General features: G+C 40.8%; 1 protein-coding gene and 1 long non-coding RNA gene across 4 annotated transcripts in view; one reads left to right on the top strand and one right to left on the bottom strand.

Annotated features, from left to right (window-relative positions):
- Positions 1–8,252, top strand: part of ankrd50 (ankyrin repeat domain 50) — a 31,992-nt gene extending 23,740 nt beyond the window's left edge. For all 3 annotated transcript variants that reach the window (XM_086084484.1, XM_086084486.1, XM_086084485.1), the window contains exon 4: positions 3,413–8,252. In XM_086084484.1, coding sequence (XP_085940610.1) covers positions 3,413–6,903 — 3,491 coding nt within the window. In that variant the 3' untranslated portion in view covers positions 6,904–8,252. The remainder of the gene's footprint in view (positions 1–3,412) is intronic.
- The window catches only part of LOC147168850 (uncharacterized), a 47,447-nt gene that overhangs the window by 18,745 nt on the left and 1,517 nt on the right, over positions 1–27,185 (bottom strand). The window contains exon 2 of the long non-coding RNA XR_015095934.1: positions 18,720–18,823. This is a non-coding gene — a long non-coding RNA (uncharacterized LOC147168850). The remainder of the gene's footprint in view (positions 1–18,719; positions 18,824–27,185) is intronic.

Here is a 27,185-nt window from a genome sequence, read left to right as displayed (position 1 = left end):
GAGCCCTTTAATGGCTCTTCGCCTCGGCTTAGCTTGTGGCTTTCCCAGCTGGCGCAAACCCAGAATGTCCGTAGAAGGCTATGGTCCGGAGAGTATCACAGTCGGACTAAGTTCCTGTGTGGACGCATCGTCAATACAGTACACAACGAGTTTGACCTAAGAGAACCTCAAAATCCTGAAATGCATTAACAAAAGAGGATTGATTGTAATACTCAAGTATTTCTGATGAAAGCTATGAGGACTAATGCCAAGTAAATAATCTCCCAAGTTTGCATTTGCCGGCACTTGAGTAATCACAACAACGCAATCTGCAACCGTTTTTTGGTTATGTGTCTTTCTGTATTTCTCTTTATTGTGATTCGATTGATTTTTGGAGTAGGAACTGGAGCAAAAAGTCATGCGGCTAAAGAAAAGAAAAGGAGGGGGCGTCGGGAGGAAAAGGCACATGGTGCAGTGGAACAATGAGCAGAAAGTGGGTTGGGGTCATTGGGTTTTTGTTGTCATCAACACTCACTAGTGTTTAGTGCAGGGAAGTTCTTGATGTAACAATAGGAATTTGTCTGTCCAGTCATTTTTTGCATACACTCCAGCATGACACAAGAGCTAGAGTTGAGTATTTTTTTCATTTTATCTGTAAGATGAGTACGATCTCAAGGAGAGACAAGAACACATCCCTCGTCTTGGATCGCTTGTCCTTAAGTTCACTACATGCTTGGGAACTGCCGCTTTGCTTCTCGTGTTTGCTATCCGTCCTCCAGGTGTGGGTTCACTAGCCTCGTGGGAGGAAAATTCCACAAGCTCGCTGCTATCCAAACAGTAGTCTCAGTTTTGGCAGAAGTTTGACTCATGCTGCATCTCCGTTTGGGCTATATTACAAGTGGAAAGCAATCAGATATACAGATGATATATATATATATATATCTTAATGTTCATTCAATACCCAGTTAGAAGGGGTCTTCAGTGGCGACGTAACCCGAAATTGGTGAGAAGCACTGACTATCTACTCATGTTTACAGTAAATATTTTTAGGAAAAACACTTAACTGCTTTCCTGTTAGCGAGAACTTGTATGGTGCAATTTTGTGGGATGTTAGAAAACGCACAGAATACGTGAGGAGATTAATTTGTAAAGAGTAAAATGTAGTGGGGTTTCCATGCAATCGTTTCGAATTTTTTAACAAATTTACTGGAAATGCGCAAAACGGACATGCTACTTATGCACGTTTCCATCTGTTCTTCTTTTGTGAATAATGAGAGGGGATTCCGCCGCTGTAGGTGGAGGTATACACCATATAGATGTGATCCACCAGTAATTTAAAAGAAGAAAAACAGGAAGCGACTGCCCCGTGTGATGACGTCATACGAGTTTGCTTTTGTGATTCTTGATAAACCGTCGCGTTTCTTTGCTGTTTTCTAAAATTGCACTAATATTTGCATCTTTAATTAATTCCAAAAAGATTTATGTTTCGTCGTCCCCCCAAACATACCTTACTTTATTGTCCGCCATTGCTTTGTTACTACAAATGTAAGTAACGGTCAAATATCCGGTCAAAACATGCGACCTGTATCCAGTCATGTCAGTGTTTATTCGCAAAACCTGTTCCCATAGCCAAAATTCGCATTTTCCTTTTTTTGACGCTTCAAAATCCACCTCCTCCAAGAGTAAAAACTTTTTTGCAAATGTTGGGCCTTTTTTCGAATTTCTAGTGTTTCCATTCAGTTTTATTTTTCCATTTCTTGAAAATTCGAATAAAAATGGGTGGATGGAAACCCCACTTCTCACTAGAAGGGTGTTCAGGATCAATGTATCTCCTATTTAAATTTGGATGTTTATACATGGGAAAGCGTTCTTTTACACGGAGATATGTCACAAAATCCCCCAGTCAATTCATCCGGTCCCAGTGACCCTGAAAACCGTGGGCATTGTAAGCGAAGGCACGCAGAAATGCTCTCCAGAGTACTGATCACAGATGGCTTTAACATGCATCTTGGAGAAAGCCATTGTGGAGATCTTAACATCCTCACAAAGTAATTATTTTTAAAGACGTTCATTAAGCCTCATCTCTCTCAGCAGAAGGCTTGCGATAGAAGAAGCGCACTGTGCACAATAAACGAGGCGATGGGATGTTTTTCCTGCCCCCTCGCTCACACGTCAGCTCTTCATAACCACAGCTCATGTCGTGCTCTTAACCTTTGCACCGATTGCACCGCCAAATATGAGGCCATTTAGTCAAACGACATGTTTTCTTTCAGCAGGGGATACTTATTTCTTCGCCTCAAGTCTGTTCTTACTTCATATGAGAGTGTATCTGTTGGCGTGCTTTTTGTTTTGGCCCGACACATTTCTCACATTTTACGGCGTCCTTGCGGTCATTCTTCCACTTGAGTTGACATTTCAACTGTAACGTATGCGCACGCCGCTGTTAAAATAACCTCCACAGTAAGAGCATCCCGTGAGTTTACTCGGCCCAGATTTGTTTTCCCTTCACTGCTTATTGCCCGAGTTCAAAGCTAACTGCTGCTTGATGGTCTCTCCTGCCAGCAGCCAGAGGGATGACACGCTCATTTCCTCCGAAAGGATGTGTTTTAGTCGGTTATCCTGTGCCTTAGGAAACTGAAGATTAGCCGAGCCTAATTACCCGAAAAGTACAAAATCAATGGCTAAGTACAGGGTATGATTTAGCTTTAAAATACCGTATGATTCGGTATATTAGACTGACTGATTAATAAGCCACATATTTCCATTCATCCATTTTCTGTAGTGCTTGTCGTCATTAAGGTTGCAGGTAAGGGTACACCAATCGCAATTTTCTGGCCAATCACTGATCCCGATCTTTAAAAAGTCTGACCTGCCGATTCTGACTTAGTAGCGGCTTGTAGTCCAGAAATTACTGTAGTCAAATTTTGAGTCTTCAATCGTTTCTGGAATGTGGGAGGGAGCAGTACCACCAAGTTCAGTCAGAACATACAGGAAGACCGAAGCTGAGATTCAAACTCCGATCTGTGAGGCAGGTGTGTCCACCGGGTGTATATTGCGCATTCATATAAAATAAAGCAAAAATGACCTTTTTCAGTTGATCACCTTCAATTTGAAGGCTGCATTACGTATCGTTTCTTGGCATGGTGATGATTGTGCAGATCCAAATGTTATTTGAAATGTGTTAATATGTGCAGATTTTATTGAAAAACACAAAGTGAACACTTAATGCGAACACATGATTTTGTTGAGTTGAAAATAAGCTAATAATAGACGAAAATGTGACACTCCTGAGACTGAGAAAATCCTTACACTGCTTATTTGTAGAAGCCGCAGGGGTTCAAGCTGAAGGAAAAAGTCTTCACAGTAAAAAACTGCCATTGTTTCTTTGACTATGAGTATTTGTCATTAATCAAAGTTTTTTTCTTCCACTCAGGATTCCGAAAAATCAGCCTGGACGACCTGCGCAAGGCCTACATCGTCAAGGATGTGCAACAGTACATCCTCCACCGCCTGGATCAGGAGGAGGCCCTGAGGCAGCATCTCACCAAGGAGACGGCAGAGATGCTCAACCAGCTCCACATCAAGAGTAGTGGGTGCTTCCTCTACCTGGAGCGAGTGCTGGATGGCGTGGTGGAGAACTTCATAATGTTGCGCGAGATCCGCGAGATCCCAGGCACGCTGAACGGCCTCTACCTGTGGCTCTGCCAGAGACTCTTTGTCAGGAAACAGTTTGCCAAAGTCCAGCCCATCCTCAACGTCATCCTGGCAACATGCAGGCCAATCACGGTCAAGGAATTGTACCACGCAGTCTGGACCAAAAACACCACACTGACAATGGAAGAGTTTCAGAAAAAGATGGACATCCTTTCCAAATTGTTGGTGAATGGTCTTGGAAGCACCAAAATCCTTTTCCACTACAGTTTTGCAGAGTGGCTGCTGGATGTGAAGCATTGCACACAAAAATATTTGTGCAACGCCGCGGAGGGACACCGGATGTTGGCTATGAGTTACACCTGCCGGGCAAAGCAGCTCAAACCTCGCGAAGTGCAGGAGTTCGCGCTTCACCTAGTGAATTCCAATCTGCAGATGGAGCCGTTCAATCTGGCTCTTTGGATGGTCTGGAACGGGACGCCTGCCAAAGACTCTCTGACCACCTCCATACCGAGGGAACAGGAGGTTTTGCAACTTCTAGTCAAAGCCGGAGCGCACGTCAACAACGAAGACGACCATGCATCGTGTATCGTACAACAGGCCCTGGAGAGAGAGGAATCCATACGGACATTATTGGACAATGGGGCCTCTGTGAATCAGTGCGACTCAAGCGCGAGAACTCTGCTCTCCAACGCGGCGTACAGCGGCAACCTCGATGTTGTCACCTTGCTCATCTCCAGAGGGGCGAACATGGAGTTGGAGGACAACCATGGACAAACGGCGCTCACGCTCGCCGCCAGGCAAGGCCACACCAAAGTGGTCAACTGCCTCATTGGCTGCGAGGCCAACATCAACCACACGGATCACGACGGCTGGACGGCGCTACGTTCGGCCGCATGGGGCGGACACTCAGAGGTGGTGTCCGCGTTGCTGTACGCTGGGGCCAAGGTGGACTGTGCTGATGCCGATGGCAGGACAGCTTTGAGGGCAGCCGCTTGGGGGGGGCACGAGGACATTGTGCTGAACCTCCTCCAGCATGGGGCTGAAGTCAACAAGGCCGATAATGAAGGAAGAACAGCCCTCATCGCCGCTGCCTATATGGGACACAGGGAGATAGTTGAACACCTCCTGGACCACGGGGCGGAAGTCAACCATGAGGACGTGGACGGTCGGACCGCACTTTCCGTGGCAGCTCTCTGTGTCCCAGCCAGTAAAGGCCACGCTTCTGTGGTGAGTCTTCTAATTGACAGGGGGGCAGAAGTAGACCACTGCGACAAAGACTGCATGACTCCTCTCCTGGTGGCCGGTTACGAAGGACACGTAGATGTTGTAGATCTGCTTCTGGAAGGCGGTGCTGACGTAGACCACACCGACAATAATGGGCGCACCCCCCTCCTCGCGGCTGCATCCATGGGCCATGCATCTGTCGTCAACACGCTGCTGTTCTGGGGCGCGGCGGTGGACAGCATTGACAGCGAGGGTAGGACGGTGCTGAGCATCGCATCCGCTCAGGGCAATGTGGAAGTGGTCCGGACACTGCTGGACAGAGGTCTGGATGAGAACCACCGGGACGATGCAGGCTGGACGCCGCTGCACATGGCATCCTTTGAAGGCCACCGGCTAGTGTGTGAAGCCCTGATTGAGCAAGGCGCTCGATGCATGGAGGTGGACAATGACGGCAGGATACAGTTGATACTTGCAGCGCAAGAGGGACACTACGATTGTGTCCAAATCCTCCTAGATAACAAGTCGTGTATAGACCAGCGAGGCTACGACGGGAGGAACTCTCTCAGGGTGGCGGCACTGGAAGGTCACCGGGACATCGTGGAGCTTCTGCTTGGCCATGATGCCGACATTGACCACAAGGACGCCGACGGACGCCCGACGCTTTACATACTGGCGCTGGAAAACCAATTGGCCATGTCAGAGTACTTCCTGGAGAATGGCGCCAACGTGGAAGCATGCGACACAGAGGGCAGGACAGCCCTCCACGTGTCCTGCTGGCAGGGTCATTTGGAAACGGTGCGGCTGCTCATCAACTACCACGCTGACGTCAATGCCTGCGACAATGAGAAGCGCTCTGCATTGCAGTCGGCCGCCTGGCAAGGCCACACCAAAGTTGTCCAGTTCCTGATAGAAAACGGCACACGGGTCGACCACACATGCAACCAGGGCGCAACGGCCTTGGGTATTGCCGCCCAGGAGGGTCACATCGACGTGGTTCAGATACTTCTTGAGAATGGCGCCGACCCAAACCATGCAGACCAGTTTGGACGCACGGCAATGAGGGTGGCAGCCAAAGGCGGCCATTCCACCATCATCAAACTCTTGGAAAAGTATGGAGCCACAACTTTAAATGGCAGTAATCCATCACCAGTGCACACCATGGAAGACAAAACGACAGGTAAAATGCAGTCGCTCACCATCAAATCTAGCAGCTCCGGTAGTACCGGTGCAGGGGATTTGCAGTCAACAGGACGTGGTCTCACCAATGGGCCCGTCGTCCACGCGTTCAGTTCACCGTCGGAATCCCCTGACTCCACAGTGGACAGGCAGAAATCATCGCTGTCCAACAATTCCCTTAAGAGCTCCAAGAACTCGTCCCTGAGGACCACATCATCCACCGCCACTGCGCAGACAGTTCCCATTGACAGCTTCCACGGCATGAGCTTCACCGAACAAATCCAGCAACACTCACTGCCCCGCAGCCGTAGCAGACAGTCCATCGTCTCGCCTTCCTCCACCACAAAATCCATCGGTCAACAGCCACCACCGTCGCCGTCCAACGACTTTGACTGGTCGCTGCTGAAACCTGGTGTCAAGTCAACAAAGGGAACCAAGATTGTGAACGGCACGGCAAACAGCAAAGGAGCGCAAGACAAGAAAAAATCCAAGAACGGTGGCTCCACGCAAGGTCAGGTACTCGAGTACGAAATGACCGAGATGGACAAGCGTCTCGCTCTCACTAAATCGGTCGGCAAGGTGGTGATCGGCGGCTCGACGCAGCAAGACCAGCTCTTCATCCACAAACAGAGCTGCGCTGAGAAAAAGCGCAATGGCATCATGACCAACCCCAACTACCACCTACAGGGTCACCAGGTCTTCCTGGGGCGGGTGTCGGTTCCTTGCGCCCCCCAGAACCGAGGCCACCACCAGGACGTCCTGGAGAGCTACCCCGTCGGAGACACGGAGCTAAGCCTTAAACAAGCTCTCAGACTGCAGATTGAAGGATCGGACCCCGGTTTCAACTACAAAAAGGAGACCCCTTTATAGTTGCCGGTGTCAAAGACAGACGGACTGACAAACGGCACATTCGCAACGGCTGACTTTTAAGTCGCTGCTGGATTGCATCTAATCAGACATGCATGAAGAATGTTTCTCCATCTGGACTATTTGTTTCCTCCCTGAGAAACACTGAAATCCATCCTGAATGCCGACGGTCACACGTGCTAAAGCAACGGCGTTCGGAAGATCTCAAAAAGTGGAAACTTTACTATCGGGGGGTAGTTCGGTCCCTGCCTCAAGACTTTCTGTGGACTGATACTCAATGTGCCTACATTCTGTTACAGCCTTTTCCGTGCAAAACTATCATTATAATTTAATATAATGCTATTTAATAAAATAAAATAAAAAAAGAAGTGTATGCACTTTGGAAAGAGTCAAATGACAGACATGCTTTTGTTTTATTTACTCTGGAAGCCCATCCTTATTTTATCCGCAGTCTGTGACTATTACTTTTCATTGTCGGGCATGTGGCGTTTTAAACACCAGGATGTTGTATCAATAGGCCGCCTTTCTCCAAATATTCTTTTTTGTCCCGTGTTCAAAGTAATCCTGGAGATATGAGAGCGTATTTATTATTTTGGAAAAAAGCCACTTTTTGTTACGTTCCGCTCTACCATGGTGCTGTTGCGTTCCGACAAGTTGCCCGCAGCTATTTTTGGACTCACGTATTGTGTTTCATGACAAAAAAGGATAACAAAGGTAAATTTTTGTCCCCATGGGATTTTTTTTCCTTCTTTTTGGTTGTGTGTTTGTATAAATATATATTTTTTGCGAGTGCATAAGAATATTTAAATATATCCACGATGTTATCGTCCACATTTGTTTGGTGCTAAACTCAACGCAGTTCTGTTGTGTATAATGCTGCCGAGGGGTAAAATGCGAGAGACACGGGAACGGCTGAAAAGAGAGTTAGTTTGGATTTTACTCTTGAACGCCAAAGTCGGAAAAAAACAGTCAGTCACTCAGTCAGTCGAAAAGGGACCGAAATTAAAAAAAAAGTCATCTGTTTTTCATTAAGTCTGCAGTTACAGGCTGTGTCATATTTTTGCATCATGCTGTGCTATTTTCACCAAGGACTACAATCATGGCGACCTATCGCATGTGCAAACACTTTGTCAAGCAAGGCCTGAAATCTGTCAGTCCACTAGGAAAAAAAAAAGTTTGCAGTCTTATCAGTTCAACAGCTCAGTGTTTTGTCTGCCATCTTGGGGTGGCCGGGACTGTAAATAAATATCTCATATGTACATTCAACGTTCATTTACTGCCTGTATCATATGAAGTGACATTTTTCCCCCATGTATATTAAAAAAAAATGCTTAATAAACATATTTGCTTTACTGCTGGAAAAAAACGCCACACTTGTCTTCTTTGTCCACCTGATCAGTTGACAGGATTTTAAAACGTATTCATTGTGGGAATGCTGAAGCAGATAACACTTTTCAAAATAAATACACTATTAGCCATGATTTCAAACAAGTCAAGTTAGTTAGCTCAATGCTTAGAGCAATTGCCTTCCACCACAGAGTACCTTGTTTTTTTATGTGATAAAAAATTCCCAATGATAACACCTTATGCTGCATTTATTTCTAATGCGGATAGTCCAAAGTTCCCCTGAGGAGCTAATGTGTCCTTCACATCGCACCATTTTCTCTCTGATGTTCCACTTGCTGATTAGAGGGCGAGGTGAATCAGCCCCCCGCCACGCTGTCTTACAGCTGTGTGGGGGGGCACACACACACAAACACACACCGATGCGTCATGCGGCAATTTTTGTTCCACCTTGGCCACCCGCTAAGAGTGAATTAAGCTCCAACGCTGCAGAACTCTTTGCTGCAACATAGGTGGCGGAAGGACTCACAAGCGATACTTAAGTACAGATTCAGGTAGAAGCACTGATTTAATGCATTTACATTTACCATTATTTCTGTAGTTTTAGTTAATGAATTATAATTATTTAATATTGGCAACTAAATGCAATATAATTTTAGTTGAGGAATTTCAATATACTGTAATTAATTAAGTATAATTAATTTGAGTCAATTAATTTTAATACAATTAATGATTGCAGTGAGTTTAATATAATGACCTGTAAATTAAATTGAGGAATTTCAATAGAATGTAATTTTAGTAAATTAATTTGAATATATATTGCGTTAGTAATGTAGTTTCAACATAATTTGTGTTAAATTTAATATAATTACAGCTTATTTTAAATGTAATGTTTTACAGTTTATTTAATTGATTATATTTGTGTGAATGTGAGCCTTTGTTAAGCGCATATGGTGTCCGATTTACCATGATCATTTTATTAATTATGAATCTTATGTACTTTTGTACCATATTAAATATGAACTTTTTCTATAAATTCAGTGGTTAAATAAAAAAGCCATTTGCTAAAAACAAATCATAACTAATCTACCTCGCTCAAAAGAAACTCAAAATTGATTGGCGTGATGATGTGTCGTCGACAGTCACCGAAAAGCCAGCCAATGACGCCAACATCATGGAAACCCAAGTCACAAGCCAACTGAGTGAATGCAATCAAAGGTCGTTTTATTAGTAATGAATTATGAATGATTAATTATATCATTGATGCCATTCACTCTCAGCATTCATCAAGCGATGCTTTTCTCTCCCTTTTTATTGTTTGGCAAACCTGAACCATGACACTTTTAAGTACCTTATTTCACCACCATAACCCCAATAAACCCCAATAAAGTATTGTGTGGCCATGCCGTCCGTCCCAGTGACTGTGAAAGCCATTTGGTGTGAATTTTCAGCACTGACTCCCCCCCCCCCCCTCCTCCTCCTTTGTGGGCTAATAACCAGTAAACCATCTGGAAGTGATGTCATGTCTTCTTCTTTTTTGGTGCCAGCAGCCACATCTGCTTGTTCTCCACCCAATATGCCCTTATTGCTCGTGTTGTTGTGGATACCGACTGAGTTAACAGCACTTTGCATACCACTCAAGAAGGACAAAACCTAGAAAAGAGGATATCAATTTGGGTAAATTCCCTTGTAGAAGTCAATCAAAGTAACAGACTTCGCCCAAAATGTCCGGCTTCCTGTTCAGTTCCGGACATGGGTCCTTGAGACTTTCTCATGTGCCCTATTAACTCATTCAAAACCCCAAAATGTATAAATACATTTTTTAATACTTTGTCCTGCACTACCCAAAAAGTATTTTTGTTTTTTATGTTTTTTTTATGCTAGAGTATACAGAAGGCTGTGATACAGCTTCTGACGTAAAGAGGTTGCTTAAAACAATGGTAGTTGTTACAAAAAACGGCCAGCAGGTGGCATCAGAGTATAAGAGATCAGCCAGGGAATGTTGCAACAAGCTCTTTTTCCCAGTGCTTCTTAACAGGTTTGTGAATAATGATGAAACTTAGCTGTACTCGAATGCTAATTGTTGCCAAACGGAAACATATACAAATATTTAGTAAAATAGCCGGGAGCGAAGGGGGTTGCTTCAGTGAAAACGGCTGCGAGTGAATGAGTTTATATGGACATGTCCACCTGATTTCGTGTTGATCGGTTTAACTGATGTTGGGGGCCGATTTTCTTTTTTTATAGAACAAAATAGAAATGGCGGCTTCAATCCAAAATTTGCAACTTCCTATTCAATTCTAGACCGTTCTGTTTTTTTCAAGGCTGATACCGATACAGATTATTAGTAGTCAAGCAGGCCAATAACCGATATTTCAAGCTGATATTAATTTACAGTAATAGAGAAAATTTTTGCGTAAATAAAAAAAACTGTAAATAAACTTTCCCAAATTTCAACATCATTTCTTAATTTTACTTATTTAAAATTAAAATAAAAAAGTCTAGGGAGTTTCCAGTGTCTGAAACATTTTTATTAAGTGTAAATTTAAATACATCCATAAATGTAAGCATTCGCCGCTCAGTGAGATACCAGCTTTATCGGCCTTCAGATTCCTAAAAAGGCAGATGCCGATAGTTAGCATTTTGACAAATATTGTCACCGATAATCGGTCAATCTCTAATTCTGGGCATGGATCCTTGAGACTTTTTGTGCGTCCACTGATGATAGACGCGTCCACCCAATTCAATGTTGATCAGTGAAACTGATTTGTTTTTAAACTTTCAACAGCGGCCACTGAGTGACAAATGACTCGTTCCAACCAAAATGGATGACTTGCAGCTAAATTCCAAATTTCCCGGAGGTGTGACTGAGTGAATTTTGAGGTCATTTTGGAGAGCCGTCAAATACTTGACTATTTTCTCTCCTGGCTTTGATTTTGATGGATCTCTCCATCGTTTCCGTCCTCCTTTGCATCCCCTCATTCGTCACGTCTGTCACTTTCTGGTCTTCGGAACTTTTTCTGTTTTATTCGTGCTGTTTTTTGTTTTGTTTATGTGGACTCTTTTCTCTTCCTTCTCATCTCTCAGGCAGACCTCAACTCCACTGCTGGCGAGTTCATCTCGGGATAAAACCCTACTCTCGCGCACACGCACACACGCATGCCGTGTGTTCATTGAATCAAAGTAGTAGGCGTGACGGTGCCCGGGGACAGATGGAGAACGGTGACAAAGAGAAGAAGAAGAAGAAGAAACAAAGATCTTCTCTGATGCAGGACGAGAATTATGGACATGAGACGTCACATGACATTCCATGTGAATTCTTTCGGGTTGACACTTGACTTCTCTTTTCTGACATAGTTGCGTTTTGGCCTTCAGTTTCGCCTTGATGACTTTTGCAGCTGATTGTTGCTGAATTTCAACACATGCCATCTGTTTTCAATCATTATGTAAACAATGCCTAGCATACCACACAGACACAACGAGCACCACTGTGAACATTAGAAATAAACAGAACTAGAAATAATCCACAAAATTAAAAAATATATATCCAGAGAGCTCTTGGTCACGCACACATTTTTATGTGTTATGATTAACATGATCGCTCCGTGCAGCAGTTAGTCATTATGACCACCATCCTTGCGCATTGAAAGTAAACAGAAAGACTAAAAATAAACCACAAAAACCATCCACGAAGCACTCAGTTAATGTCTCGCATTATGTGTCATAATGAACGCCGCCTTCTTGCGGTAGCTCCTCTTGCCAATTAGTTATGATAACGACTACCTTACTGCACAATAGAAATAAACAGAAAGACCTGCAATAAGACAAAATGGAAAAAAAATGCTGTGTTTCAGAAGGTCTTCCAAGTTACACATTAATCAACGTGATTGCTCCTCTTGCCAGTAATTGGGATGGGGATTCCAGGTCCAGAACGTAAAAACCCTGCCACAGATTGATTTCAATCAGTGTATCATTCGTTCAGTCGTTTTTCCAAACTAAACAGGAAGTAAAAAATTAAAATTAAAAAAAGACTTGTTTTCTCAATATTCATTCCAAAAACCAAAATGAAGAAAACGGAGACCGACTCAATTTCCAATTTTGTGCACAAATGGAAAATGAGAAAAACGGACAACGGGTGATTTGGACGTTTTATCCAGTTAGGATATTTTTTATGGAGGACCAAAACTGCCAAAATTAAAAATAATAATCTCAGTTTTCTTCATTTTGTTTTTTAGAACGAATATTGAGAAAACTACTTAGTATTTTTTTTTTTGTTGTTGTTGTACTTCCCGTTTTGTTTGGAAAAACGACTGAATGAATGATACACGGATTAGGAGTAGGAGCACCTGCGGCTAAAGCCAAACTTTGTACTTTCTGGACCTGGATTATCTCTCTGATGATGATATGTATCAGCTTGCAAAATAGAAATAAGGACAACAACAAGAAGTAATTCACAAAATAAGTTTGAAAAATGTCCACGGCACACTTGCTGGAACTCAAGTTCTTCTACAACATCCAACGTCCATTTTTTGTTGTCTCCACAGAGCGCAGTAAACAAGTCTGGCAGTATCCGCGTATAATTGCATGTTACACTCAGAGAGCGCTTCTATTCTTACCATTGTGCTCGTGTGTGTGTGTGTGAAGACAAGAGGCTGAACTGAACCGACGCTGCTCTCAAAACACTCGGGATATTGGGCTTTTGGATGAAATTTCCAGGATGAACCTAAAAGCTCGATAACCTATACAGACCAATTTTGACCTTGCCTAAACTTCCGACTGTGCAAAGCTATTTGGTGGCCAATGGCGAGCCATCTCTGTGTAAGGCCAATTTAACACCTGAGAGTGTTAAAATCTGTAATATTGAAAGCTTACTTTCTACCAAGTACATTTGACATCACACCAGACAACGATGTCATCTAATTTTCTAACCGCGGGATGCCGAGTCTTTCCAGCAGCTTCTGGAATGGAAAATGTGGCGTAATGGTTCAGTTTGGACACATGAAAGACTGGGTTGGGTTTCAAGATGGCGCAATTATTTGGGTTCAACTTGAGGTGAGGTGAGTTTAGTCGCCTCCTGGTTGTGTGTCATTAAAACCAGGATGGAACAGCAGCCTGAAGCATTTCCTCCCTTTGCGGTCGCTGCCACAGCATCGTGATATCATCGGATTCATTCAAGTCCGATTTATTACATTTTCAGAGATGCTGCTGGCCCTGATCCTTCTGTTTTTGTTTGGAATTAAAACTAAGATAAGTAACATTTCAATACTGTACTTTACTTCAGATTAGGGCTGGGTTTTAAAAATCGATTTTTATTTACAAGCGTGATATTAGCGATTATTTTAATATCTCTTTTTTTCCAATGAATTAAACAATAGAATTTTAAAGGCCAATTTTTTTGTATCTTACTGTTTTCTTGAAATGTATTGTTTACGTGAATTTAAAAGTATTTTCTTATATTTTTGAAAGACCTGACTTATCGCACTTTATGACAATTCAAATCATTTTTGATTTGAGTTCAGAGGTAAAAATAAATAAATACTTCAAAAAACAGAAGCTGGTGATCTGTTTTTCGCAATAATAAAAAAATAAATAATAATTCCGTTTCCTGAATATATTTTTTTTCGTTTCTAGTTTTTTTCCAGTTTTTCTGCATTTTTCTTCTTGTTTTTCTGATTTTTTTTTTTAAACAAACAATTATTCAGAAAAACAGACAAAAAAAAACAAAGCCCCCCCCCCCAAAATTGGAAAAACAGGAGTTTTTTTTTCTTCAAGTGAATGCAATACACTTCTGTAAATTACCGATGCTGTACTTTTTTAAAAACTTTTTTTTGAGACTTGAATCAATGCTACGTCTTTTATTTTATACAAGTGTTTGCACTTCTCCTCGTAAGTACAACGTGTGAGTACTCTAGTCACCTCTGCTCTTTTGTTTGATTTGCGGCACCTTCCTCCATTGTGTCGCCCGGTGTGAGCTCGCCCACCAGTCGCGGCTGTCGGAGAATGTAGGTCAGGCACTACAAAAAAGGAGGTTACGGCGCGCCCGTATTCAGACGGCCTGCTGTAACCCCCGCAGGTCAACACACATTAACCTCTTTTGTGTGTACAAATTTGTTTGAGACCGTACCTTAAATAAAAGTTAATAACGTGGACAAGACAAGGTCATGCGCATCAACAATGGGATGGATTGTGGAATTGTGCTCGATGGGGACAATGGATAAATTGCAGGAATAGGGACAAAATGGATGATATATAGCGTATACATTTTTTTGACTCAAATTGTTGGTTTGTGATAGAGCTAGGCAAAAAAATTTAAAATGTCAGTCATTCAGGACGATTACAATTGTAATTGACCTTAATCGAATAAACCCACAAACATTTATTTAAAGTAGGAGTGTCAAAATTAGTGCTTTAACTATGAGTTAATTTAAATGAACAATGCCCGCCCCTTACTTGGAAAGCCTGTACAGGAGGAATTCCAGTCGCTACGCAGCAGACACATCCACGTCAAAATTTAGCTGTAATAAATGTCATAATCATGCAAATATTTGTGGCGACTGGGGTCAAGTTGTATTTTTAGAATATAAAAAATGTAGTCTCACAAGTTACTTCATGTTAAAGATTAGATAGCTCTTAATATGAAAAGAAAAATGCGCTGAGCTGTCACGTCTTACAAACGCAATTATGCCATCTAGTGGCATAAAAATGACCTCAACACAAATCAATATCACACTCGTTTTTTACAGTACTTCTCTTCTATCTTTATCATTTTAACTAAATGTTATGAATTATAAATTATCGATGACTAAAAGGTGCAGCCACATTTCTATTAGTTAAAAAAAAATCCCCAGTTTTATGTTAACAAGAGTATGAAATCTTAGAAAAAATATTTTATTTTACATTTTGTCATGCATTTACAACGGATAAAATGTTTTGCAATCAATCGTGAGTTAAATATTGAAGTCATGCAATTAATTACAATTTTAAAAAATAATCGCCTGATACCTCTAATTTAAATGTTCCGTTTATTCAAAAATAATTCCTGTGCAAATTGTTCAGACAATAACGTATACTGATTCTCAGTTTTAACAAACTCAATTTCACGAATCAGCAAATTTTCAACAATTAGATTTTTAAAAAGATGATTAATCAAATGTATTCAATTTATTGCCCAGCCCTAGTTTGTGAATAGCAAGTGGAGACTTTCTTACAAAGCTTTGAATTATTAGATTTTTTTTAATGAATATTTTGACAAAAATGTATCTGAGTAAACCAAGAGGTCGGGAAACAAGAACCGGCATTTTACGTACAGTTTTCCGCTAGCCACTAAGAGAACTGCGAGATGAAAGTTAGCTCTCATAAAATCTGTTTTTACCTTCTTTTACATTCTATGAGCCTTTGGGGTACCATGCTAATCTGCGGCGACACCTCGTCAACAGCGGCCAACCGATGACGACGGACATGAGTCATCGGAAATGACAGCTCATGAAAACTCAACCTTTCCCGTCTGTAACTTGGTGGCTCGATATTTTATTGATCCTGAAGGAAATGCTGGGATTCTGTACAACAATATGGCAAAGCAACATTTTTTTTCTTTTTTTCAGCTGACATGGAGCTAGCTAGCTAATCGCAAAGTACATATAGACAACAACCATTAACACTCACATTCATTCCTACGCTCAATTTCGAGTCTTCAATAAAGCTAACATCTTCATAGCTGACTATTACATAACGACTATTCACTCTTGTTGCTTCCGTGTGTTTATTGTCTTTCAAAAAAAATGGATGCATCATCTTTCCACATTTCTCACGGACCAATTGGCTGCTCTTGAACGCAATGAACCGTCAAGATGTAGAAGTATATAACCTTTGGCAAGTAGCGTATATCAACGATAACCACGCTGGGAATAAGGCAATTAAATTATTCTCAAAATTGATTTTACTGACTTGAAGCAAAAAGCAGAAGCTGCCAGTTTAATCATTCCTCAACCAATCAATAACCTCTTGGTAGCTGTCCAAATGTGTTCAGTCAGACGCCACCCCCACCGCACCGCACTACAACTACACACACAAAGACTCACTCGATTGGACAAAATGGAGGATAATTCATCCTTTGTGTCCCCTGCAGACCAAATTGAGGACTTATCAAGCTCCCGTTCGAGATTGTTAACAAAGAGGCTTAGGACTTCCACACAAGAAATTTATCGGAAAGGTCTCGAAACACAAAAGGCGTCAAGATCCGACATTTAACGACAATGAAATACAACAGAAGATGAGCTGTGAAAATAGTCTCTGTCGTTTGCATGCTTTGTGTTGGTTCACATTTTTTTTTTATTATCTGAAGTGCAACAACAACACACCAATGCCGCTAAGACAACACTAGAATATTCCGTCAGTAACTGAGCTTCTGGGCGTGTCTTTTTCCTTCATCTCGCTCATTAAAAACAATGCTGGGGGGGATGGAGTTGCAGTGGGAGTGGGAGTGTGTGTGTGGGGGGGCGTCGGCAGCTACCAGGTGCAGCCATCAGGGCCATCCTGGCCTAATGGCGTTCTCCGATCAATTACCGCTCAGCCGGGGCGCGGCGTCTATACATATTTCATGACGGGCGGCCGATGCTGCCGGAACCTCACACCTTTTTATGCCGGCACCAACCCCCCGCTTATTCAAGCCGCACCCAAGCCAACCCACCCCCCAAGTCAACCCTACCAGCGTGGGCCCTTCCCCCACTTTTCTACCTCGGGGGCGTGGATGAAAAGAAGGTTTGACTTGTTAATATGCCGGCCGCATGAATGTGGGGTTCACCCGCAGCTGTTTTTGCATTGTCTGTCTGAATGGGAGCTGTAACTGTGGAGATGTATATATATATATTAGACTATCTGTGATTAGCAGCTGACATCATGAGGTGCTTTAATGCTGACTCGTTCAATTTCAGGAAGCTCTTGATGTTTTACAATTTTGACCTAGGTGTCAAATCCAAATCCAGAAAGTAAAAACCCTGCCACAGTTTGGCTTTAGCCCATGATGCTATCTAGCTAGCTTGCTAGCTCCCTAGCAGGCAAACAAGCACCATGGGAGATAGCTAGGGAGCTAGCTAGCTAGCACATAGGGCTAAAGCCAAACTGTGGCAGGGTTTTTACTTTCTGGACCTGGATTTGCCACCTGTGAATTTTGAAATGAGATGAGCAATTTCAAACGATTTTAAGACTTATTGTGGTCTTGTGGTTTATTTGTGTGTGTGTGCGTGTGTGAAAAAAAAAATCTGAACTGTATCACTTGAAGCTTGCAGTGTAAATCCTCACAGCACAATGACAACAAAAGATGTTGCCAATCAGTTTGGCCATAAACGATCACATTGCGTGCTAAACAACCGATTGCATTTTTAATACGAATCAGCGTTGACAGCGGCAACAAATAACACTTCAAACGCGGCAAACAGGAAATCAGTGCAACGATAAAAGCTAAGTGGAGATATGTGCAGACAAATGTCCAGCTGTTGGCATAATGCATGTGTGTGTGTGTGTGTGTACAAGTCCCAGAGAAGAGGTTGGTGGGAAAATCTTGTGTTTATCCGCCATCCAGACAAAAGTGTCAGCAGCTGTACCGCTCAGCATTCGCCACGGACTTCACACACCTCTACACAAACACGCAGCTGTATTGTGCAGCTGTGTGAAAAATCCATTAGTAGTTGATGTCCACCCACAAAAAATGCTGAGATTTAACTATGTATGACACAAGATGGCGACAAAACACTACAGGAAGCTCCCCAACTCACTTCAACATAGTTCCTTGGCACTAACGATGTCACATGATGACGCCAAAGCACTACATGACCCTTTTTACCTCACTTTCGCATAGTTCCTTGACAAAAAGTATGGAGGACCAAAACTGCCAAAATAAAAAAAGACTAAATAAATTAATAAAAGTGAAAATTTAAAAAAAGATATAAAAAATATAATTCCAAAATTCAATACAAAAATATATATAAAAGTAAATAAAAACTTGTGTAAATATATATAAATAAATATATATACATCTCCCTAAATAAATAAAGTAAAAATAAATGAAAAAATAAAAAAAATGAGATTATAATATATAAATAGAATTAAATATCAATCAATAAATAAAAATGATCTGCTTATTTCATGCTGCAGACGCTCTGTCAGGTCGAAATGTTAAAAGGAGACATTTATTTTTATATTATATATATATATATATATAGTTTCTTTGCACCAAGATGGCGCCAAAGCACTACTTGAAGCTCCCCAACTCACTACAACACAGCATTATCTACTTTAAAAGAAGCTACTACTAACATGTGTGTGTTTACAGAAGTTGTTGTGGCAGGTGGCGTGACTCAGGCTTGAAGCATCTGCCGACACGCGGGCGCCAAAATGCGAGCGGCCGTGGCGGATAACGAGGCGCGGCGGGAGGGGCGTCGTTCTTCCATTTACCGGCAAATTAACTCCTCGACCCTCACCTGATGTCGGTAGCTTCCGGTGCGATGACTCGGCAGCTTTACCCCCGCAAATGTAGCATCTCGTTGCGCCCCTCTGGATGCCTCATTAGGTACACCTGCAGCATCTAATGAGCAACACATGCACTTGTCATAAGCAAAATATTTCAAACAGCTTCAGGTTTTGACGCATTGCGTTTCAACACTGCTGCAAACGGCCTGAAATCGTGGTCAGGGTTCCACACTCGGCCAGTCCCAATCCCAGATAAAAAAAATAAAAACAGGCATCAGGAAGCGCATCAAGAGTAAAAAGTAGCTACGTAGGTAATAATGACTAAAAGTGTCATGTTGAGTAAAGTTTTGATTTGGCTCCATTTCCATACGGTCTTCGTAGTAGGCTGTCGGCGAGAACGTGTGAAGGTCAGACGAGCGCTGCAGTCTCCTCATCAATCATGTAAGCGCTCATGTCAGTTCCTCATTATGGCGACACGCTGTTTTCGCCGTACAACACAATTATCCGGCGTACACAAAAGGTTAGCCGGATCGAGTGTTAACAAAGTCGCTTTTGCATAATCGGTTCCCCCCTTTTTGACCTGCAATTAATATCTCATCTGCCAAATGGTTTGCTAAAGAGACGACAGAGAGCGCAAAGTGAAGCACCAGATGCTAGTAAACGTTAATGAAGGGGTGGCATTCATTGCATTATCAAGAGTCCTGTCATATTTGGTGTATTCATTTCACATTGTTTCTCCCCGTACATTTGGTTAGTTCATATTTTCTTATCACATTAAATAAATAATTAATATAATGAATGTAAAAAAATACTATTTTTTAATTAGAGATGTAATTAATTTATTATTGAAGTTAACTATGAATAAAAACAAGTGTATCTGTAGAATGAGTAAATCCATAAATAAAATACAAGTAAATACAATAATGCACATTTAAAAGTTCAAAATTTAATTGGTCAATTAAATATAATTAAAATAAGCATGATTATTATTAAAATAAAAACAATACAGTACATTCCGATTTTTGGGGGGTTAATGAATCAGAATTGAATTCAGCTTGATTTTTTATGTTACTGTTAAAATAAATTATTACATAAAATGTAATTATTAGAATAAAAAGACACATTTTATATTTTTTGTTTACTGGCTAGACAAAATTAAAATTAGCATTAATTCATATTTTAATATTAAAAGTACACAACTACACAATATTAGTCAAAAATAAACCGTTTCGGCTTATGATTATATTAAAAAGTTGGTAAATATATTATCACGTGAATTATAAATGGGAAAAAAAACTGTATTAACTGCACAATTGCACATATTGAATTATTTTATTTCTAAAAATGAATTAATTTAATTTAATTATTATTTATTATTTAATAAAATAAAATAAAATTGTGAAAAACTATTTTATATATACATAATTTTAATTAATTGGTTAACCAAATACAATAAAATGAGTGTAACATTATTTTATTATTCAATTTCAATGCGCCTCGATAGAGAGCAGCTAATAGCTAGTTTTGCAAAAAAAAAAAAAAGAGAAGAACTCAAGTTTACACAAGGTTAAATTGAGGTCGCCTGCAAAGATTAGAGCGCACATTAGGTTCATCCTAAAACTTCACCCCAAAGCCCGATTATCCTTATGAACTGAAATGCTGGAAAACAAGTTGGTTTAGAGCATCCCAATTTATGCAGCACAAACAACAACATGACTAAGTAGCAGCAGCAAATCCCACAATTAGTATGCTAGAAAAACATGGCAGAACTGGCTCGGGGGGCTAACGGCAACCTTGCCAGACTTTTTTTTATTTTTTTTATTACAGTGTTATTTATTATTTACGGTGAAGGGAGGCAGGCGGGAGGTTATTCTTGCCATATTTGCCGAAGCTGCTTCTAATTAGCCGGCGCAAAAGACACCCGCCGCCCCGACACGTCCGAGCGCAAGGGAAACTTTTGGCCGCCGTGAAAAGCATTCCATTACTATCAGTGTGCGGAGCCAACATGTAGGAGGATACGGGTTGAGGGTGCAGGGTGTGGTGTGCACAAGTGATTTAAAAATGTCTTCTTTAGAAGGCTGCTGTGACCTTTAAAAAAGCCTTTTGGAACATGTACATACGGATTATTAACATCTTAACCGATTTTTAATATGTGAGAGATCTGCACATCACATGGTAAATTATTATTATTTTTTTTAAATAATCAACCAAATCAAGTGTGTCCTTCCTGCTCTTATCGTACGTTTTACCCCTCTATACACCAATACTATAAGTTGTCATCTCAGTCAACTTAAATTTAGTAGCACCGGGAAAAAAAAACCTCTAATAATGATATTTTAGGAAAATGTACATTATTTTTCATGGAGCAGCATTTTAATTTTTATGTCATACAAGGTCCCTCTTCCACTACATGAAAGAAAGAGAAAAAAAAAATCGAAAAGGTTTTCTGATTGTAAGAGCTGCCACAATGTCAGGCTGCCGACAGGCATGATTGGCGCATGCGGCTCCAGCGCCAACCCGTCAAGGGTGTTGACTGACAATAGCAGAAAGGGAAAAAAATAAAAGAGCTCGCGGACAAGTGCGGCGCTCTTTCACTGTCCTTCTCCATTACGGTGTGGCAGCGCTCCAAATACACAAAGGCCGGCCGGCTGCAGTTAAGTAGGATGTCAAGACAAAAACGTGCAAGGCTGTATCGCATTGCATCATTTCACTTCATTGGCACCAACATGAAATATTTGCAGGTAAAATGCTGAGTCACAACAATTGCGACATTTATGGACCTTTCTCTTCGGTGCTTGAACATTAATTCTTGGTAACAGAAATGAAAACTTTGACCTCAGACACTGCAAATCATTCCAGAACAGTTGATTTCGCATTTTATTTTTTAAACAATATTAAAACAAATATCTGTTTTTGTTTTTTTTTAAGAAAAAAGAATTAATGTTGTTTCAAATATTCCCATCTTAACTCATTCACTCCCAGCCATTCACTGAAGCAACCCGCTTCACTCCCAGCTGTTTTATTGAATTTTGACTGATTTTGCAAGGTCCGCAGAATATTGTGTTCTATTACTATAAAAACATGGAACCTACCAAGTGAAATATTAGAGTCTCTTCTTTCATCAGGAAAAAAAGCATGTTTGTATTTGTTAGAGATAGACCGATATGCTTTTTTCAGGGCCGATACCGATTATCGGTAGTCAGGGAGGCCGATAACCGATATTTGAAGCCGTTATGCAGCTAACTGTTAGCTCACGGGCTAACCTCATAGGCGCTAATTTGCGAGCTAACAGTTAGCACGCGGGCTAACCATTCACCCGCACGCAAACTCGCAAATAGCTGCTAATTCGCTAAGCCGGGGTAACTCCCAAATAGCCGCTAAAAAGCGGCTATTAGGTTAGTGAGATAAGTAATCTCCCGTGATGAAGCGGTCTACTCGCTAATTCTTCTACAACCTTAATGTATGAGGTTGAAAACATTTAAAGAACTCGAGATATCCGGAATGATACAAACTATCTGAGATCAATAGTTTTCTTTTCGTCGCTCAAGCAGTCACAACTGTCACAACTTCAGACAAGCAGGAATTCATTTCATGTTATTAGCTTCAAAAATGAAGAACTCGATTGTTCTGAAGCTATGCGGTAGCCAAGATCAAAGATTTTTTTTCCTTAGCGCTCTACCCAAACCACTTTCTTTAAAAACACAGGGATTCATTTGATGTACAACTTTCAATTATAAAGAACTCAATTGTTTTAGAGACACTCATAAGTTGCTTTTCTCAAACGGTTTTCTTCAAAATGGCAGAGATTTCTTCTCAGAATGTACTAGGTGAAAAAGGAGGATTCTGTTATTCTGGACGTTCCTGAAGTAATTTTCTTTTCGTGGCTCGAGCTGTCACAACTGTCCATTTTCTTAACACTCGCAACGTTCATTTTCATGTCAAAAAATATCCTCCTTGTAAATCGATAGTATTTCAGTTCCAAAGTTTTCTTTTTGGCGCTTAAGTTGCCGTAACCTTCAAACTTTCATTCATCCATTTTCTGACGCTTGTCCTTGTTGAATGGATTTATCTTCCTGTTAAGAGTTGAGAAAAACCTTTGACCCAAAGTGTTTCAAGTTTTTTTTTCTCTCCGCAACGTCTACGTTTAAAAATAAAAAAGTGATTTTGAAAGCTAGGGCAGCTTTGATCAAACGTCACAACCAGGAAACCTTCTTCCAACTAAGAATGCATCAATAGGAAACATTATCTGTTTAAATGGACTCACAGATTTTCAAGACTGCAAATCCGCATCAAATTGCCTTTGCACGTAATTAAGCTGTCAAAGATTTTGGGCAGGATTGAACACATAGTCTTGTCTCAATCTCTACTGTCTTAATAGACTGCTCGATGCCCTTCATCCGGCGCGCGAGAATCTTCCTGCTGCTACCCGAGCGCTGCAAAACATTCACAATCCTCCGCTGAAGTCGTCGGCGCGTCGGATCATAATGCGACGCGATGATGGCGCTCCTTTCGTCTTTGAAGCAAAATCGAGCAAAAGCGATCGAGCATACTAATGGGAAGGTTTCATTTGCGTTTGTCAGTGACGTGTCGAGCTTTGTTTGAGACGGAGCGAAGACATGTTTTCGAATGCATTCGACTGGATATGTGGATGTATTATGGTCACCTCAGGAAGAGGAAGTTTTCGTTTTCTGTCTATGAGATCACTTTGATTTGTACTTACCTGACAACTAAAGCAGCGTGTGTGCTTGTGTGTGGGGGGGTTGGGGTGGGTGGGGGGTAAAAAAATGCCGTATATCATTTTGCAATAATGGGCAATAATGAGATTGACTGGTCATTTTAAAACTGGCAAAATAAACCAATTAGTCTTCCTTACTGTAGACATTTTAGGGATAGACCGATTATCAGCCGGGCCGATTATCGGTGCCGCTATTTAGCATTTTGACGAATATCGGCATCGGCCTTTTTGAAGAATCATACAGCTGATAATATATCAATATTTAAAAATTTGTCAACTTCCAGAAAGTATTTATTTAAATTTTTAGGTAACGTTATAAAAGATGCTGCTGACCCTGGGAACTCTATGCACTTTGTTTTTGTTTGAAATTATAACTAAGAAAAGTCAAATTTTAATACTTAAAAATATTTAGCAATTTTGAAAAACTGTATTTACTGTAGAAAACAAAAGGAAGCTATTTACTTGTTTAAGTTTTTATTTAACTTTTGAATACATGCTACTGCCCTTGGGAGATCCCTGAACTTTTTGTTTGTTGTATTTTAAAACAAAGATGTCTATTGACTAAGATTTTTTTTTGGACCCCAATATTGTATGAATCCTAAAAGTTGCTCAATAAACATATGCTAAAAAAGAAATAAAAAAATTTAAGAGATGGATTGTTTCGTTTTAATTTTGATGCCAATATTTTCCTTTTTAGTGAAAATAAATATCGGCTTCAATTATCGGTTATCGCCGTCCTTGAATACTATTAATTGGTATCGGTATATCTAAACATTTAACAGCTTTGATTTGATTCTCTTGCATCATAAAAAAAAAATCTGACTTCCCCGAAAAAACAGTTTTTTTTTTAAACAAAACATTAGGTGCAACAATCAAATTATTCTATATATATTTTGATAATCCATTAAAATTGTCCAAATCATAAGAATTTCAGCCTTTAAACAGTAAATATGGTCAGATTTCTGGAGTCCTATAAAATCTGATTGATTGGCAAACATTTGCTTTTACTTTGTGTGTGTGTGTGTGGGGGGGGGGGGGGGGGGGTCCTTAAAAAATAATTGTAATTCCCGGCAGATAAATCAGATGAACAGACTCTGGAATGACAAGGCACAAGACTTGAAGACTATCGCTAGCTGACGCTAACTGGTGCCGAACAGCCAGAGGGCCTCCGACGAGCCGCGGCGTCATGAAATACTAGCGATACAATCGCCCGCGTCAAGATGGCTGAAGCTCTGGCGGAGGACAGAAAAAAAGCTGCTCGGGTTTCTCATTCTCTTGCCGGTCAATAAATTGCACACGCAGCAGCGAGTGTTATGGGACGCTGGATGTTACACGCCTGATATACTGCCCGGCTACGCTCTGACCATTAACGCCACAAAAGTCCAGATTTACAGCTAGATTCCCGCGGCGGGAAACGGCTGCACAGTAAATGCAAGCGCGGATGTGCATTAAAGTGATTAAAAAAACAACAACCTGACTTCAATCTTAATTGGATTCTGTGGCCGATTGAGTCATATTGAGTGTATTAATCACATAGTGAACACTTCAGACAATCGCACTTGTGTTGAATAAAAAAAAAAAATAACACATGGCAAGGCCACTTAGCTTAATGCTAACAAACAATTGAACTTTAGCAAACCATGCCTCCAAACGGTCAAGGTCTGTTAAGATCGTGTCCAAAGTCTTCCATTGTAACATCGATCAAGAAAACTTCTCTCAGCTGCCATTAGTGTCAATTTTGTCAACAGAAACTAAACTAAAATCATCATTAATAAACAATAACTGGGACTAAATCAGTATGCATTTTCATCGTCTAATAAAAACTGGACTAAAATCTGTGAGGAAATTTTGGTTCGTGAACAAAAACGAGACAAAAATGACAAAATTTTGAAAAATCTTGTCTCTGCTAATCTGTCACTGACACACAGTGACACACCCACTTTCAAATCTGCAGCTCGCGAGCGCAACATGCTCAAACGCAGGACAGGCAGGACGTGAATTCACAGCAAAAGGTAAAAAAATAAAATAAAATAAAAATTAATTATAGTTACAAAGTAACATTAATCCAACGGCTATAATGTTCCAAGAATAATGTTAATCCGACCGCTAACTAATGCTGGCTAATTTACTAGCTCGTAGCCATAGTAGCCACTTGTTGATATACTGTAATTGTGCGTCAGGTCGTTTTTCATCAAAAAGATGAGAGAACATTTTATGTGAAATAGTTTTAGATCCAAAATGTTCAATGTTCATAATATACTGACAAAAAAATACAAGGGTTAATTAAATGATTGTCCTGACTAAAACAAGACTAAAATGTTGACAGTTTTTGTTGACTAAAACTAAACAAATAAAATTATGCTTTCTTGGACAAAAATAAAGACAAAAATGCTAGCTTTATATTAGACTAAATAAAAACGTGATGAGGTAGACTAACTATGATTAAAACTAACTAAAACTGAGACTACATTTAAAATTGGCAAATAAAATGAACACTAGCTGCCATAAAACAACAACAAAATGCAAATGTTCCAACAAGCTGTGGACCTCTAACAAGCAAAATGGTGAAGCAATGTGCCCACGGATTATGTCAATTGGACGGCAGGTATCCCAAGAGTTTGTCAAGGCGGAGTCCTATTCTTTCCATTTCTAAAGCCAAAAGCAAAAAACACTGTTGGAGTGATGTCTTCAATGGATTCAACAGTGTGGATGGACGGCTTCATTCCCAGCTAAATGTCTCCCAGTAGGGGTGTGCAAAAACCCCCCAAAAAAACTAATTGATTCTCATAAGAATCGCGATTCTCATTTACTACGATTCAGAATCCATTTTAAATGTCCCAAAATCGATTTTATTCAAATTATTTTATACTGTCTTGTCTTGTCTGTGTGCCTTTATTTGGAGCACTGTTCATGTTGTACCCGGTTTGGCCACTGAGAGGCAGTGTGGTCCCACGCAATCTATTACACTTTTAAGTTGTAGCAACATTAGAGAGTAGAAGGAAAAAGTCACGATCAAGTTATTCCAATAAAAGTTGTTTTTTTGCAGTGTAGAGACGTTCTTTTGAGTGATAAAAGTGCCGCGAGTAGCGCACTAATTAGCATTAGCGAGTCAGACTGGAGTAGATCATTACAGTTCCTTGCGCATCTATCGATTGAAGCAAAAATCATTGTCAATCAAATCATTTTGGATCAAAAATCATTTGTAATCGAAAATCGAACGCAGACCCAAAAATCGGAATCGAATCATGACACATTCAAAGATTCCAACTCCTATCTCCAAGCATTACAGACATTTGCTTCAAGGTAAGGGCCTGGAAAGTAGCGAGATGGGCTAGCTAGGCTATAGCCATAGCGATGACTAGCAACCCAATGAGCTTAAAGTTAGCTCTGTTGTCAAATTAATTGTAGCTCTGGAGGCAAGATCATCCACAAAACGATTATTTAATATGATCAGGATATCATTACCAGACCACCAGAGGTGGGCAAATCCGTCGTTTCATCACCTAGTCACCTGCCTCTGTTTTTATACCTCTCACATGTCAGTCATGGCTCTTACTCTGCTAAAACTGTTTCGACCCGTCCTCTGGGAACTTTTGACGCATCGGCGATTTTGATCCCGCGACTACCTCTTAACATCACTTCAGAGTCAAACGTACAATGGCGGCCCGGATGGACGGATGTGTCACAGCGCGACATTTCACGTAGGGAAAGCTGACAGCTAAACCGCAGCACTGCAGTTATC

This window comes from Leptonotus elevatus, chromosome 9, assembly GCF_054856555.1.
Source record: "Leptonotus elevatus isolate MCC_2025b chromosome 9, RoL_Lele_1.0, whole genome shotgun sequence".
NCBI lineage: Eukaryota > Metazoa > Chordata > Actinopteri > Syngnathiformes > Syngnathidae > Leptonotus > Leptonotus elevatus.
The sequence above is the reverse complement of the archived record's forward strand: the minus strand, read 5'-3'. Positions and strand labels throughout refer to the sequence as shown.